Raw genomic sequence first — 17971 nt, 5'->3', positions numbered from 1 at the left:
AATCGCCCACATGATTCAAACCTGCGAATGCACACAGAGTACAGAATTAAGTGCGCCGAACATAAAACAGGTTTCGCGAAATCGCCCCCCTATCGCCCCCTTGGACTTTTTCGCCCCCCTCTGTATCGTTTTCGCCCACTGGGGGGCGATATCGCCCACTTTGGGAATCACTGAACTAGACCGCCTTGGCGTACCTAGTGCTTTTTTATTAAATAACATATTTAGTTCGATTTTTTTTTTATTCATCAAGTTCTGTTAGACTTCCCCAAGGGTGCCGCCGCCTGATAACCAGTATTGTCTTTCGGCGTCTCCTTTCATTATGAAATTTATATTTCCTTCAAGAACCGATAAGTTCAATAAACGTTCTTACACAATTAAACGTTTAAATTCATTTTCGGTTTACAGTAGGTCTACTTATTCATATGTTAAACGTAGGGTAAAACAAAATGGATTCAGTCAAATATCTCTATCTTCTCCTATCAGTGATCCTGGTATTTCAAACGGTAAGTTTACTTTTCGCATTTATTTAATATATAATAATTTGAACGCTACATATAAAATCTCACGTTGATATAAACTTCTTTTTTAAGACGAGTGGTTAGAGTTTTGTGTTCAATCGTGTTGGCTTCATCTTGACAAAGGTCTAATGAAGCTCTTTAGTCCAATAGCATTTTAGGAGGGTAGCTATCTACTTACCGGCGGTATATTGTCTACAGTAGTGGTTTCCAAACTGCGGGTAATTACCCCCAAAAGAGGATAATTTGGCAAATTTTAGGGTTGATCCAGACGATCACTGTTTTAGTTTTTTTTTGTGATCCTAGTAGATTTGACTAGTCTGCGGAAAAGCCGTAAATGCAATGCCCGCACCAGTCGTATAGTTACGAAATTCGTATGGACATAATACCAATACGTCGCCGCACAGATTGCAGGGTAAACTTGCAGAGTTCGCGCAATTTGGCATTTTGAAGTCTGATCGGAAGATGCAATAAGTGTTAGTATTATCGCAATTTTTTATTAAGAAAAATGTGGTAACAAAATGACTACTGCATTTTCATGAAAGCGGTAATTGAGCTTTTAGTAATTCGATTTAGGGGCAAACGATATTGAAAAGTTTGGGAACCACTGGTCTACAGTATGCTTAGACCAGAAAGCGTTCTAACACCCCACATAAAATATTTATCATATTAATTTCTTATCACCACAGATTGTACGAGCTGATAACGACGACCATGGACACGAACAAACACAAACAAAATTGGACGAGTTAGCATCGATGGAAGGACACATGAAGCCACTTGGTTCTGTCGGTCCTTATTTCAAACTCTTTACAATCGAGGGCTTCCCTTCGTCTCCCAGGGAATTTTTCAATAAATATGTCATCCCGTCCACCCCAGTGGTCATGAAGAATGCGGCAAAGATTTCACCGGCTTTCACCAAATGGTAGGTGACTTTATTATTACGAATTTCTACTGTTCCCGGTTATCGGTTTGGTTTATTGGTTCCGACTATCGGTTGCCGTTTTATACCGGCTTTCACTAAGTGGTGGATTGATTAATTAGAAATTGATACCGGTTTTATACCAGCTGGAAGATAGTTAAGTTGGTCCCAATCACCATTCCGGTACCGATTATCGCTACAGTTTATGGTATTGGTTATTGATATCAAAACCTTCCGTTCTTGGTGTTGTTAGCTAGTTATCACCGGTTAACGAAAACTGGTTGCCGTTATTCTTAATCTATTAATTATTAATATACCGGTACTCAGATAGTTAATACAGTGTTGGTAGCGGTATCATTTATCAGTGTCAATTACCGGGTATTGGTAATGATTACCGGTTATCGTTGCAGTTGAGGCAATTTCTTATTCAGCTTTGGCATTGGTACCGAATATTGGTAATGATTATTGATCATCGTTATCGGCAAATTACCGATTATCGGTATACAGTAAATCAAATTCTTACTACAAATATTCTTCATTTCATCCCAGGACGGATTCATACTTCATCAGCCATCCCGAATCCGACAGGGAGGAAATATTTGCTGAAGGAAGAAAAAAAGAAATCCGAACCGAACCAGGTTCGACAATGACGTTCAAGCAATTTGTCGAACTTTATAACACGACTGATATGTACATGGTGCACGGACTACCGAAGCATTTGAAGTGAGTAGTTGTTATTATATCGAATTAAACGATTTTTGTCCCCCGTTCCCGAGGTCACTTTGAAAGATACCCGCTTTTCAAGACATATGCCATTCGAGCGAATGAATAATGTTAAGTAAGAATTGGTTGGTGGCATTTGAATGTAATTACTTAGTCTCCTGTTTTTAACTCTTCGCTCCAGCATCTTTTAGCTCCTTTCCATGACAAACACCATTCGCGGACACGCTTTTTGACAAATATTGATGATAAACAAAAGTACTACCGATAAACCCTGTTGTGTTTGGAGTAGTTTTCTTCCATTAACTACAATGACACCGGGATATTACTTAAATGTATCTCAAAATCCGGCTTTTGTTATTATTTTATGTTTGACTTTTTTCTTAGCATGATATAATGTTAGACTTACTCCCGCATAGGTGGCGCTGATTGATAACCATCATTGGTTTATCGCGTCTCCCTTCACACTAGAATACATTTTTTTTTAATTGTGTTTGTACAATGGGTACTTTCGGCATGTGAGAAAACGACTATCGATTGACTGATTCAGGGCAGTTTACCCAATTTATTGCACCCTGGGTGAAATTAAGAGCATGGTATTTCAAACCCGGAAATCTGCGACGACAGAATAATCAAATTCAGTTCATCAGGAAATTGCACTCTAATATGGCAAAAACCGAATATATTTTTGAATATGGAATTCCGAATGCATTCTAAATTGGCGGCTAGTAAATGTCTGCATGTGGGAAATCACATAAATGACTACATCCTCATGTTGACCATATCTAAAATGACATAAATATAAAAGGTCGTTGTTTTCTCTTTGTTTTTTGTTACCAGTTGAGAAATTGTACGTTTTGATCTGCTTGTCTGACGACTTAATTTTTAAAGAAAATGTTAAAATTACTCAAACTTAAAAAAATTACTATATCGAATATAATGAATTTCGAATGTATTCGCATATTCGATTCGTTTTGAACTTCCCTGATTGCAGCCAATCAAATATTTATTAAAACGCCTTTGTCGTTGCTTTTGCTGATTTCCTAAACATACACTGTAATTAAATTCATATAATCCAGTACTACTTAAAGATATTAAGTCAATTACCAATAATTAGGGGGATGATTTGGAGCGATTATGAGTGGCAATTTACCTCAAGTGAGTGATTAACAAATAGCTGTGGTTAATAGCTTCCTCTTAAGTGAAAATTATCTGTCAATTCAGCACTGTGGGTTCAAAGGTCAAGTGACTCAGAAAATGTCGTATCCCTTATTTGGAACACTTTTCCGGATACGGTAGTCTTGGCAGTCTCAATACAATGAAACCTTATTCTTTCTATGCACGTTATTGAACGTGTACACTTTCATAAATCATATATTTGATAAGATTCAACATATTTTAAAATGACCCTCTTTGTTATGTTACTTTTAAAATAATACTGACAAATTCGCATGGTCGCGCTATTAATTTACTGCAATTTCCTCATCTAACGTTTGTCTCACACTTGAAGGTTTTCCAGACCGCAACCGCAAATTTGAGCTGAATAATAACAGTCTTGCGTACCGCTGAGAGCAGAACCAGAAATAACAACTCGTGTGTTCATTCTACTTTATAATCAACTCACATCATTTTCTTTAGACCGGATGTCATTATCCCACCGCCAATGCAATGCGACCCTGTCATGGAGAGCATGCTGGATGTTGTGAGTATTGAATTTTTATTATGGAAAAAAATATAACCACTTTACCGTTAGCCGCTCAAGCAATAGAATAATTGTTCCGGGTGTCGGATGAAATATCAAAAAACTGGCCCGATATCAGAAGGTGTTCGAAATTGAAAAAAAGTGGGCTGAAATATTGAGGCTTCGACGGATTTAGAAGACATTTGAAAACAAATATTAGCCTTCTGCTATTCCTTAATACATGGTAGGTTAATGACTGCTTGGTCGCGAAAGAAAGCGATTGTTCGCAACAAAACAATTTTACAAAATGATCCACAAAAAATTTATTTTTCAAATAGTTTATAATTTACTGTGTTTTCTAATAGGTCACGTGGTTTAGCAGCGGAGGAACGAAATCAGTTCTTCACAACGATGACGTGGACAATCTCAATTGTTTGTATCGGGGGAATAAGACATTGGTATTCCTGAACCCACACGACCATGATAATGTAAGTTTTTTTTTATAACGATTTGTTTAAAACTAGACCCGCCGTGTCCCGAATTTAAACAAATTTAATTGATGCCTTACATGTTATGCATGAGGATTGTCTGCTTCTGAAACACTCCAGTTCATGTTATTTCTATCAAAATATATTGACACACCTGTAAACTTTTACATGTTGTTTAATAAATTGTATTTTTATCGTTGGCTTAAAAACTTTTTGCTCTAAGGCAGTGGTTCCTAAACGTTTCAAGCAGCGCCCACTTCTTAGAATTTGTCCAGTCTCGCGTTCACCTCAAAAATAACATGTTACCAATAAGCTGCAAATAACAGATAGAAAGGCAAAAGTAGGTTTTCTTCAATTAGCACGTTGAAAAAACATGTTCATATTAAAGAAATGTAAATATCGAAATAAGGCGGACAAGATCAAATACTTTTATTTAGCTTCACGTCCCCTCAAAAATGACTAGGCCGCCTTATGGGGGCGCCACACCGTTTAAAAACCACTTCCCGGGGCTCTGATATTTTGGAGATGAAATTGTTTGCTATTCTTGCCGAGATTTTTGCCCAAAGTTTTGTGCTAGTATTTTCTGCTATGTAAGACGCTACATTTTGAGGGGATCAGAATATTCCCTGTCTAAAATTTATCATTTCTATTGTAAAATAGTGTGCATAGTATTTGAATCCAATATTTTAATCTGCGCTGCCGACACAGCTAAGTCCAACTCTTAAAACCAGAGGTCGGCAACCTTTTGTCGCTCCCGGACCAAAATTAGGGGTTGCAATACATTGGCGGGTCGCACATATTTTTAGAAAGTTGAAAACCGAACTGATGTTATTTTTCATAACAAAAATAAAGCAGTGATAGATACATCTCTCGAATAGAATACGGATTATTTTCCTCATTGCATTGCATCTCAAAAAATTCCATTTGAATATTGTCGGCGCCATTGAACTCTTAGCATCAAGTTTTGTTGCCATTTGTCTAATTATAATTTAATTATAGGCTCATCAAACGAGTAATTGTGAATTATATACTTGTTAGGTTATTATATAAATTATTCTACACGTGTCTCACAATATATTTTGTTACGTAAAAAATATAATAGTCAAACAGCTGTTTTGTTACTATAATTCAGTTAAGCGTCCCCGGCCGGATTATACTACTCCGCAGGCCGTAGGTTGCCGACCCCGGCTTTTAACACTCGGCAATCACGCCTACCAAGTAAACGATATATAAAAGCAGTGTAACAACTTGAGCAAGGTTAGGCAACTACTTTTCTGAGTGGCCCAGTTACAGATAATAGACTTGATTACTGGGTCGGAGGCTCAACACTTAATATGAAAAAAATATGAATAAAAAACAGTTTATTTACAACAGCTAAGCTAATGTTTATATATTAATAAGAAACACAATGTAACAATCGGCGTCATTGTGGCGTTATTTTTTATCAATATTTCCAACTAAAATTTATATCCATAAGAAGTCCTACTTCCAGCAGACACAAGTGAGCCATATGAAAAACATTTCAGCGGCCCCCGGAACTAGAGTAACAAATAAAATCGTTTGACATGACCGCTTCATCATGAATTCTTTTCAGCCCCTGGTTTAATTCTGGGCTGTGCCAAAAGCCACATAAATTTACTACTGCTCGAGACGAGAAAACTTTCGTAAATACAAAACTATCCTTTATTCTCAGATATGGAGAAACCTGATCGACCGAACAGATGGCGGTTACTCGTCAATGGACGTGGATGCGGTCGATTACACCAAGTTTCCGGACCTCGCTAAAGTCCGGTATTCAAAGGTTGACATGCAAGCGGGAGACTGCCTGTTCATTCCCTACGGATGGTAAGAAATTTTTATTTTCGTTCATATATTTTATTAAAACGGGCGCGGGAGAGATAACGCAAAGTTGCACTAGATTCTAAAATCCGAGTAATTCCAAAAAAGATTTTCACCCCTAAATCGTATCCCAGTCTTTGTAAGACTCCGAGGGGACTCCTGTTCATTCCTTATGGGTGGTAAGAATTTTTTCTAGTTGGAGAATTTGATGAAGAAGGAGCTAGGGCGACGAAGGAAAGTTCGATTTTGAATTCGAGTCACTCAAAGACTCTGCAATCCCCAAATCCTACCCCAGACTGAGTATGACACCGACTTCGATTCTGCATTAAAAACACTTCTAATTTAAATCAACTTACCCAGCTTAAACCTTCGACCCTAACTTTCAAAACTCTGAAAAAGCGACTTTGGTTCGGCGTATAACACCCACCAAAACACGAGACTTTGTTTACCTATTCCAGTCTGGTTAAGAGTGAAGTTGTGAATTACGTCAGAAACCAAAATTTTTCTAAAACAATGCTTTTCGTCATATGCTCAGTGATGTCATATGTACCAAACGTAACCAACTATACGCCCTAATCTTGCAAAATATTTTCAAACAGTAACTGTCTTTATCCTCAACTGCGATCAAAATATTCAGTTCTCAACGACGGAGCATAAATTCTCCTTACGAAAAAGTCCATATTTCTCAGGTGCCTCGTCCCTAATGCCACTCCCGTAATTACCCAAAAACCACGAGTTTTTTGTCATATAAGATAACCCTCTTTTTCAGGTATCATCAAGTGAACTCATTCGGAAGCAACTTGGCAGTCAATCTCTGGTGGAAACATCGACCTCAACAATTCTTCGATTTGACGGAGGAAGTTTGCGGGGATTTCACTGGAAGAAATACGATTGCAAACATTTCCTATCCAGGTAGGTTTTGATCATAAATCGTGACGTCATTGTCTTCGATAGATGGCATTTTATCTTAGTGTTCAAAATTCATGACGTCATGTTCTATGACGCCATTGCCTTTAATCGACAATTGGCGGCTCTCCAATAAAATCAATCAATCCATGACTATGAATTTTCTTTAAAAAAATATTATCTTAAATTCATGACGTCATGTTCTATGACGTCATTGCCTTTAATCGGCGATTGATGGCTCTCCGATGAAATCAATCAATTCATAACTATGAATTTTCATTTAAAAAAAAAATTATTCAAAATTCATTACGTCATGTTCGATGACGTCATTGCCTTTACTCGAAGATTGGCGATAAAATCAATCAATCAACTAGCGCATCCTGCTATGGGTTAGTTAATTAATTAACAGACTAATCAGTAGGGCTGGGCATTTCGAATCGAATAGTAAATTATTCGAATCGGTTCAAAGCTAAATTTCGAATCGCCGCCATCTTGCTTTTTTTTTATTTCCGCCAATGGTGGAGGTGAATTCCATAATTTTTTTTTTCATTGAAGTCATATTTTTTCAACGCAATTCTAACATATGACTATTTTCTGTAGTGAGTTATTGATAAAACGTGTTTGTTATTGGGTGTGAACGCTCAGTAATCTATCTGGGTGATGTATTCTATGTTTTCAGTTTCTCATTTGTTAAGAGGACTAATTACTATGAAAATGTCGCTTACAATTATATATTTCCAAGTATTCGAGATTCGATTCGAAAAAATTATTCGATTCGATTCTGAAATCACAAGGTATTCGAAAATGCCCAGCCCTACTAATCAGACACTCCCAGGCCCAATTCCGGCTGCTATTCGGGCGGAAGGCCGTTTGGATCATCTTATTGAGTTAATCACGTTTTGTTAGACTTCCTCATCGGTGTCGCCGCTCGATAACCAGCTTTGGTTTCTGCGTCTCCCTTCACCCTAAAATGCGATTTTTTTATATATTTATTTTAAATTGTGTATGTAGAATTCGTATTTTTAAACGTGGTAAAAAAATAAATTACTGATTACTGATATCTGCGTATTTAATACTAAAAATTAAAGTCTTACCTTCAGAAGTTTTCTTGTGAAAATCAAAAATGAAGCGGGCAGGATCAAATTTAACAACTTTTTTTTATCTTTATCTAGTTTCACGCCTCCTCAAAAATGGTCTAGGACTCAATTTGGGGCTGGCCCCACCGTTTGGGAGCCCCTATACTAATCATTCTCCCATTTCAATATCACAATATGTGGTACAGTTCATGAAAAATACAGATTCACCGTTTTTTTTTGCAGGAATGGACGAAGCGGAAGATGGAGGCGGCGGTGCATATTCTTCCGCTCCTGAAGGAGGAAGTCCTACAAAAGAGGAGTTTTTGAAACGATACAGTAAGTAGAACACACATTGATGATTTCCCTTATAATATAATGTAAGATCTTGTCCTGTCTTTCTGTTGCCCGTAGTGATGTGCCAGATTACGTCACATACAAATGATGTCATACTGACATTTTGCATTGTAAGAACTGTCATATTATCAAATTTACAAACTTATGCTTTCGGTGCAGAAACATGAAGTTGAACAATCTTGGTAGTGTTTTCAATATAGCAATATGATAGGATTTTTCATATTTATCTCTGGGAAAAAGGTCGATATTACGGCTTAATTATACGAGCAATAGAATATAATTTTTATATTTTTCTTGGGGAAGGAAAGCCGATAAGACGTCTCAATCATATAGGGAATAAGATTTTCATATTTTTTTACGAGGGGGGAGTTGATAATACGGCTTAATTATAAAATAAACCACGGTAGTGCGCATATGTCGGTACGATACTTACGTCACATATGCTACGGCGGCACGTATATAGCGTATTATTATCCAATTTCTCTTGTTTTTAGATACAGAGAATAAAACTGAAGACGATAAAGTGGAAAAAGAAACGGAAGTTGCGGTCCAAGAGAAAACTCAGACAGATGGTGAGTAAAATATTATCATTGGCAGAATCCTTCTATCGCCTCATCACTAATTTTCTGATCTGCTGTATTTAATCTGTTTATCCCAGTTTAGAATAAGTTTGCCTAAATAAATTGGGAGCTATAACCTAACCCAGCAGAATCAAAGAAAAATGTCATGAGAATCAATGGGTGGTCTTTTGTTAAGATAAGTCAAGAAATGTTAAATTTCAAAAAGTCGAGTACCAGAAATCACCTCAGTCTACTGACCAAATATTTGCAGAAATTGTTAGAACAAGAGAGCTATGCTCAAATATATGGACACGTAGCGCCACCATATGGCAATAATTTTGATGACGTCATAGCGAAAAAAAAAGTAATAGCCTTCTGGAGAAAAATTTTATCTTTAACCACTGAAAATTTCAAAGCAATTGGTCCAGTATTCGAAGAGAAAAGCGATTTTTTAAAAATGGAGACGAAGACAAATGACAATAACAACAAAATTTTGAAACGATCGTTATGTCCACTTCGTGTCCAAAAATGCAACCGCAAGTTTCTCATTGATGCAAACTTTAATTAAATATCTATAACCCACGGTCTTCTTTACGACAAAAAAAAATGAAATTTTTGACCCATTCATTAAATAGGTTTGCTATCACTGGGTTAGAATAAGTTAAGTTGGGGCACTATGCTGTTATTATTTTCTGAACTGTTTTGAAAGATTGGTTAGAGAAATAAAAGGCAATCACTTAACCCTGGGATTTCCAAACTTTTTGGGCCGCGGACCGCACAGGGGGTCCGCAATGATATGAAAAAAGTCTGTTCGAAATCCTGAGTACTAGCCCGAGTTATTGCACAAATTTATTAATACGAAGATGGTGACTAAACAATAATTGTGAGACCGATTGAAAATTTTGATTTATTTACGGGTGAAACTACTTTACTTTCAATGACATCATCATCTATGACGTCAACTAATTTGCATATCCTATGTAAAGAACATTCCTGTTGCAGGGCAACCAATTAGTTATTCTGACGACTACGAAGCTCCCTATCTGGACCCAGAGCACAAGGAAGAAGAAGTCGAGGCGCCACCAGTGTCTGAAGAAGACACAGGGGAAGGACCGTACATTCAGCAAGAAGAACAGAGCCTTGCGTAAGTTTTTTATGAAGTGGTCAAGTTGTGATCAATGCTAAAACGATTGAAGTATGCCAACCTGTATCTACCAATATTTTTACATCAAAAATAGATCTATGCATAAATAACTCTTGGTGAAGCGGTGGTAGCTTACAACTTTTCTATCAAAACTGTACTACAGTGGTCGGCAACCTTTTGTCGCTCACGGGTCAAAAGTAAACGTTGCGAGTCATTGGCGGACCGGACCGCACATATTTTTAGAAAGTTAAAAACCAAACGAATGGCGGACGTATCACATTTTTTTCACGCAGATCAGTAGTTAAATTTTAAGCAGCGCGCAAAGATCGACCATTTGAATATTTTCTGCGCCTTTAAACCATTTGCACTTAGCATCAACTTTTCTGCGTTTTGTTGCCATTTGTCTGTTTATAATTAAATGATAGACTCAACAAACGAGTAATTGTGAATTATATATTTGTTACGTTATAATATAACTTAGTCTACACTTGTCTCAAAATAAATTCTGTTACGTAAAGAATATATCGTCAAAACAGCTGTTTTGTCACTATAATTAAGTGAGGCGTCGCGGGCCGTAGGCTGCCGTACTACATGCTCATCGATTTGTTCTCACCATACTTAGATAAAATAACCCATATGTGTTCAACATTCGATTTTGAATGATTAGGAACATTTTCCGAACAGCATAACCTAATTACTAGATACTTGTAAGAGAGGATTAATTGAGATATTTTCAACCCCTTATTTATCAGGCCTGTTGCTACTTTAATGAAATGTTTTAGTCAGTAGTTCTCAAACTTTTTAAGCCGCGCCCTTTTTTTAGAATTTGTCAAGTCTCGCGCCCCACCTCAACAACTACCCAACATTAAGATAAATATAACAGATAGTAAGTCGAAAGCATGTTTTATTCAAACAAGAGAGCTATGCTCAGACATATGGACACGTAGCGTCACCCAATGGCAATAATTTTGATGACGTCATAGCGAAAAAAAAGTAATAGCCTTCTGGAGAAAAATTTTATTTTCACCCACTAAAAATTTCAAAGCAATTGGTCCAGTATTCGAAGAGAAAAGCGATTTTTTAATGATAATGACGAAAGAAAATAACAATAACAACAAAACTTTGAAACGATCGTTATGGCCACTAAACGTGTCCAAAAACACGTTGAAAATACGCGGATGGAAAGTAAATAATGAAATGTGTTAAATGTAAATATCCAAAAGAAGAAGGTTAAGATCAAACCTAACAAATATTTTCAATTAGCTTCACGCTTGCTCAAAAATTGTCTACGTCTTCCCTTGTGGGCCGCGCTTCACCGTTTCAGAACTGCAGTTTTGGACATTCTCTCCGAACTTGGATCTAACTAAGATATAAACAATCAGAAACTTCACTACCAGCACAACACAGAATATCTTAACCTGTACAGGGTGTCCAAAAATGTCGCCCGGTTTCATAGTAATAAAAATTGTAGGTTTGAATAAATTCTATCGTATGATAAATGTGAACTACAATTGTTATTACTAAAAAATCGTGCGAAAATGTTTGTACACCATGTATATAGTGAATATACCTTTAAGTAGCACGATTTATATTGACGAGTTTTCGCGCAATAGAAATTTATTATAAGCCTGCTTTTAAGTAGCGTTCAAATTTCTCATTTTATTCCAGCGACAAGATCTACAGAGCTATTCTTAGAATCAAAAAACCAGTGAAGATGAGCGGATTGAAGAAATATGTGTTGAAAGTGAGTCAAATATTTTGATAATTAGAGTCCAGCTGTGTATCCGAATCCGGACAGACAATAACAAATTTTAGCATTGACCAGAGTTAAAATTCTGGAAAAGGAATTATTTTTTTCAAGCAAATTAGAATGTGTTTCTAGAAAACAACAGACGCCAAACCGCGGCCAATAACGGCCCCAGAAATGATTTAATATGGTCCGCCGAACTTACGTAAAATAGTTCCCCACCTTGGTTCTGAACTCTTTGCGTTCCTAATACCGCCAAATCCAGATACACAAACACAAATTTAAACTTTGCCAGAGTTAAAATTCTGAGAATAAAGTCCAACTAATTCCAGAAATACTCATGCAATTTTTTTTAAACAAATTAGAATACGATTCTGGAAAACAACAGACCCTAGAGCAGCGGTACCCAAACCGCGGCCCGCGGGCCAATTACAGCATGCGTAACGATATAATATGGCCCGCAAAACTTACGTGAAATAGTTTAACACATTATGTTTTGAACTTTTTGCGTTATGAATACCGCCAATTGGTATATCATTATCACATACAGGTGTCTTAATTATATGTACCGGTATGGCCCCTTGTGGGCGCTCCCTTCTGCCCGCGAATATCCTTCCGCTTCTAATTTTGGCCCCCGGTCATCAACCTTTGGAACCACTACCCTAAAGCGAATTAGCCTCTAACCCAGTTTGAAAACAATTAAAACTAAATGGTATACACTACGCTGAGGAACATTTACGTTTTAAGGTTAGTGAATTTGAATATCCATCGCTACAGTTCCACACCATCATTCCGATATTATTGTGAATTCCTCAGATATAAACCTAACATCTTTGACATGTGACTTGGACATGGTGAAGTCCATCGCTACAATTATTCGTTCGTCATATATATGCTTGTTTATCTTTTCCACAATATAATTTCATTGTACCACAATAAAATATAGTCATCCAATAACTGTGAATCATATGCATATCAGTTGATTTGGGTGCAGCTGACTTAGATGACCGTAGGGTCGCATCGCTCCCTGCAGTCTTTACCAAAAACTATCAATTTATTGTACGTATGCTTTGATTTATTTGGTTGACAAACAATAAACCAATATATCGATTCCCAGCTAATTACAGTCTTCCGTTTGCTACAGAAAATGCCAGAAACGCTTCAGACATGGGATGACCGTTGTCAGGAGATTTTGATCAATTTCTTCGGGTTGTTGGATCAGAATAAAGACACAGAACTTACGATTCTAGACGCTGAACTATTCTACGACAAAGATGATAATGTAAGTTTCATTGGCATTTTATTGCGCTATCAACAATATGTCTGATTGCTGGTTGTTTCAAGAAAGCACGTGTCTTATTAGCAAAGGGACGGTCTTTTGGTCAGATTCAATTGAAAATATCTCTTTCGGCCGTTAAAATCTCCACAAAATAGTCGTTATATCATTCTTAGTGCGATGTTCTGTCACCACACGGTTGCGACTCATAAAAGAATATTTATTTTCTGTCCCTGTCACCTCGTCTGAAATGTTTTGCAATGCAAATTACGGCCCGCGGGCCGAATCCGCCCCGCCAAAGTGTTTCATCGGGCCCACTTGTCCCTGCTGAACTAGCGGCTATAGTTTTCATGGATATCAATTCTCGTTGAAAATACCTATGAAGACAACGCTTCGTCGGCTAAAATAAATACCGTACTTCCCCCTAAGCTTCATCCGCAACTGAATATATAGGGGCAAAACGAGACACATCTCAAAGTGTCATATCATTCATAGTAGGGGTGGCTGACCTACTTGTAACCGCGATTGACTGGAAACGTCAAAATATCTCGCGATCGACTGATCGGTAATAAGGTCATACACAAAAACAAATGAGTTATTGTACGATCGTTCGTCACTCAAGGCACACAATATTCGTTCATTTCCTATAATTGGCTGCGGCGAAACTTGCCTTTGTTACGTAATAATATACTCTATCGGCTTTGACCCGACTCAAACTATATGTGTATACTGTATCGTATATTGCGCATACGCAGTACTGTATTATTTCTGGTATAAAAGCACACAAAATGCGCTGCATGAAGCTTGTTCAAGGCAAAATTTTAAGGTATGTTATCAAATTCTCAGACGTGGCCAGGCGGTCGATCGCGATCAACGTGTTGGCCACCCCTGGTTTATAGTATCATATTGGGCTTTGTGGCTCCTACCCAAAAATCAAGTATATTATCTAGGACTGGTCTACTCAGAAAAGTAATTGCCTACCCCTGTGTTAATTTAAATAAACAAGTTGGAAGATTTCTCGCCAGTACAATGGTGAGTTTGACGACACTTGATAAGAATTTTGTATTCTCCAGTCATTGCACAAGACATGCATAAGACTAACCGATTTCTGACTCGATATTCTGTTGACTTTTTCAACAACCAGTTCGAAAGCCGGTACTCCCGTGGTATGTGCACCGTGGCATAATTTTATTCCGATTTTCCTCATTTTAGTTCTATTACGACTTAGGAGGACTGTCTGTTTTAGCCAAGTGAATATATCCCTGATCATAGGTTCAGTCCGTTTACACAACTTGATGTAAAATAGGCGAACGAAATTATTTACCTCCCTATTGGTACACATACTTCTGGAGCGCCCTAAAGCCTAGTGTTCGATCAAGTCAGTTTTGAGTGTTTTCCGTTTCATTACAGGTTCGTGAGCAGTTACTGGACGCAAGTGCTTTTTTCGAAGAAGATTTGAGACATAGTCTGAATTTGGCGGGTGCTAATAAAGAGAGGGTAAGTAATTTTGTAATGAAGATAACGGGAAGCGAAGTGGCTGAGAGCTTATAGCAGCCCTTTCTTTGTAAAATGTAAAAAAAAATCTGTAAATCTTGAAATTTCTCGTGGCTTGAAACGCTTTTTAGACCCTCAAAACTCTTGAAAACCAGCTAGTTTTCAGAACCCAACCCCCCCCCCCCCTTGAAAACTCCTGGTTATGCCGTTGTCTCGTTGTAAAAGTAGTTGCTTGTAAAGAGTCATGCTCAGAGGAAAAATATTTCGTCTTTCTTGCCAAATGGTAAATGGAAGGTAAAAAAAAAATTTTGCGACAATGAATACAAACACGAGAGCTATGCTCAATTATATGGACACGTAGCGCTCATATGCGTTCGCGGATCGTTAACATGGTGGCAAATTTTGATGACGTCATAGCACACACAAATAAACGAATACCATACAGCTCCCTGGAATATTCGGAATAAATAAAAGTAATAGCCTTCTAGCGACAACAACAATCTCCAACCACTTAAATTTGAAAGCCATTAGTCAGGTAATCAAAATTAAAAGCGATTTTTTCTGTGACAACGAACAAGAACAACAACATTATAACAACACGATCCATAGGTCCAAAACGTGTCCAATAACAAAGTTAAACGTTAAAAGGGGAATAATTTCATATGACGTCCGTTCTCGAATATTTGGGAAATGCTCTCTTTATATGATTATATTACCCTATTTCTCTAGGAATTGGTTCAGAAGTTACTCGATCGTGGCGAACTTGACAAAGAGCAGATCGCAACAATATTTGGCAACAAGTTGGTGATGCCTGCGCCAAGCCAGCATGGAAAGGACGAACTATAGGATTACTAGATTGATACAGATTTGAGTCGGATATTTCTATTTATTTGAACGGTTCAAGGGAATTTTTTATTCCGTTTGTTGTAGCGTTACGACGGTGTATCGAATATATAATAAACATTGTGATATTTGATGTTTTTATGACGTAATGGTTGATGACGTCAATGGTTGATATTTGTATATCGCTACATGGACGTTTAAACTTGTCATATTCAGAGATGTCGGTAGTTAATATTTCCATTTGCTAGGCTGATAATTTTGGTAGATAAACATTTAGATTTTGATGGCGTCATGTTTTGATGACGACATTTTCAATCATATTGTCTATGTAATGTGGGAGCCCTGGTATGATTAACAGGAATGGGATTTATTCAATATTGACAAAGAGCGCCGTGATAAAGTACCCCTCAGAAAACTTCCAATTTTTGAAAAAATGAAATTGAAACATTCACCATAAAAATGTCTCAGAATGTTCAGAACACCCTCTCCTCATTAAAAAAACGATTACTATGCTACTCATTCAATAACGTACTTTTATTTCTAAGTGCAACACTATTTAAGTGAGATGGAATCTACTTTGATCGGTCAATTTTTACTATTTCTCTTTTTTTTTTGATTTATCCGCACAGGTTGCCGATATGAGATTATGCATCAAATGTAATATTGTTTTTTTTTTGTGTGTATTTGTTGAACTATATATGTATTAGTGTTTCAGTGGCGGATATGGAATATTACAGCGTTTTTGAAAAAAAAAATAGGTCCCTTATGCCTAGGAGACATATAAAATCCCGTACAACCCATATATCTTATATTTAGATACTAATATATTATGGCGTAACATTTTATAGTGTAACGCCATACTATATTGTCGAGATGTATCGTTACACCATGCTTTTTGAAAATCATCTTCAATAATACCCGGCTATTCGAGTATCTGAAAACGCCTAATAGAACTTTAATTGGCTGGTCATGTAAATGTCACACAAACTCCGAGTTTGACGATATTCTTGCCTACAAATAGTATTTCAGAATTTTCAATTACTTGCCCAATAATATGTAAATAGCTTTGTTGAAATTTTCGACACAACTTTTTTTTTTTTATTTCGTCGTAAAATTCAATCAGTTTCCAAATATGCAGTTTCTTTTTGTTCATTTTTCATTTTGATTTTATGTTGGTCGAGTATGTGATTGGGTATAGGAACTTAATTGTAAAAACGTAACATTTTACTATATCTCTTTCTAAATTACTTGGATAATTATATTTACTTGTACTATGTACCAGGGCTGTGAGTCAGACTTCTACTCCTGTTTAAAAAAAAGAATCGTTTGTACAAAGCTCCTGCCACTAATGCAAAAATGTGAGAAAGGCATTTCCACCAAATAATAAATTATTTATTATTCAGATGGGGTTAGGAATGATTTGGGTACTCCAGACGGTGTCCGCCATCTTGGTGCACAAACTTCTGGAGCGCAAAAATTTGAATTTCCATGTAATCTGTATTCTCATCCTAACCTTGACTGGATAAACACTAAGTTTTATTTTTTTTATTTCGAGAGGTGACGTTTTTTTTTTGGTGGGAGCCTAGTAGATCCATTTTCGTATCCAGATCCCGTTTGATGAAATATCGACTGCGACTCCCGCCCCGAACTCCAGAGAAAGAAAAAATTTGACAACCAAACTTTGGCGTATGTGAGCCATTAGTAATTAGCGGTTAATGAAAGCTTTGCTAACTTAAGTTTTTTGGTGTTTCTGTATAATTTTGATGCTAATTCGAAATTTTGCCTCCACCTAATTTGAAATCATGATTGCGGTTCCGACATCACAGCTCTGCTTCGTATATTTTATAAAAAAAAATTATTGGGAGGGGCTATCAAAATGAATCGAAATGTCTAAGTGCCATGCTCGACCATTTAATGTATATATTTGATGTAAATACAGGATAATAGTATTTATTCAGATGAGAAATAAATTTGGTCAATCGTAATTTGGTTGATTTTCGAGACTTGGGATTTAGTAGGATATGAGTGCTAATGCATGTTGCAGGCCGGCAACTGGGCATTGAACTGCGGCCATTGTTCGATTGCATGTGCATGTTGGAAATAAGAATAATCGCAGAGTTATTCGTTTCAGATGCATAGCGGTGGAAGCCTAACTGTCCAGCGAGCGGGGTGCTTGAAGTATTCTAAAACACCGAAGAATTCAGCAATCCTATCGAGTCAACTCTAGAGTCTAGAATACAACATTCACCCTCCACGGAATTGGAGAATGCTTACCCGCGTAAGATAATAAGAGGTGCACTGGGGATCTTAGCATTCACGGTTAGGGGCTCCCGAAGTATGCGAACCAAGATGGCGGACATCGGAATGTAATATGTGTACTAGGTTAGGGTTAGGCCATAATTTTAG

General features: G+C 37.1%; 1 protein-coding gene across 1 annotated transcript; it reads left to right on the top strand.

Annotated features, from left to right (window-relative positions):
• Positions 1 to 355: 355 nt before the first annotated feature.
• On the top strand, positions 356 to 17550 carry LOC120337694 (uncharacterized). The gene is made up of 14 exons (XM_078116929.1): positions 356 to 503; positions 1205 to 1440; positions 1987 to 2160; positions 3796 to 3859; positions 4204 to 4326; positions 6020 to 6171; positions 6935 to 7077; positions 8391 to 8483; positions 8996 to 9073; positions 10064 to 10205; positions 11874 to 11949; positions 13097 to 13234; positions 14639 to 14725; positions 15452 to 17550. The coding sequence occupies exons 1-14, from the start codon at positions 447 to 449 to the stop codon at positions 15566 to 15568; spliced, it is 1680 nt and encodes a 559-aa protein (XP_077973055.1). The 5' UTR covers positions 356 to 446; the 3' UTR covers positions 15569 to 17550.
• The last annotated feature ends 421 nt before the right edge of the window (positions 17551 to 17971 follow it).

The sequence above is a fragment of the Styela clava genome, chromosome 10 (genome assembly GCF_964204865.1).
Source record: "Styela clava chromosome 10, kaStyClav1.hap1.2, whole genome shotgun sequence".
Classification (NCBI taxonomy): Eukaryota; Metazoa; Chordata; class Ascidiacea; order Stolidobranchia; family Styelidae; genus Styela; species Styela clava.
This window is presented reverse-complemented; position numbering and strand designations above follow the sequence as displayed.

Excerpts from the sequence above, each read along its gene's own strand:
- LOC120337694 (XM_078116929.1), top strand. The coding sequence starts at position 447 with ATGGATTCAGTCAAATATCTCTATCTTCTCCTATCAGTGATCCTGGTA. Across the intron at positions 504-1,204 it reads TGATCCTGGTATTTCAAACG|ATTGTACGAGCTGATAACGA; the intron begins GTAAGTTTACTT and ends TTATCACCACAG. Across the intron at positions 10,206-11,873 it reads CAAGAAGAACAGAGCCTTGC|CGACAAGATCTACAGAGCTA; the intron begins GTAAGTTTTTTA and ends ATTTTATTCCAG.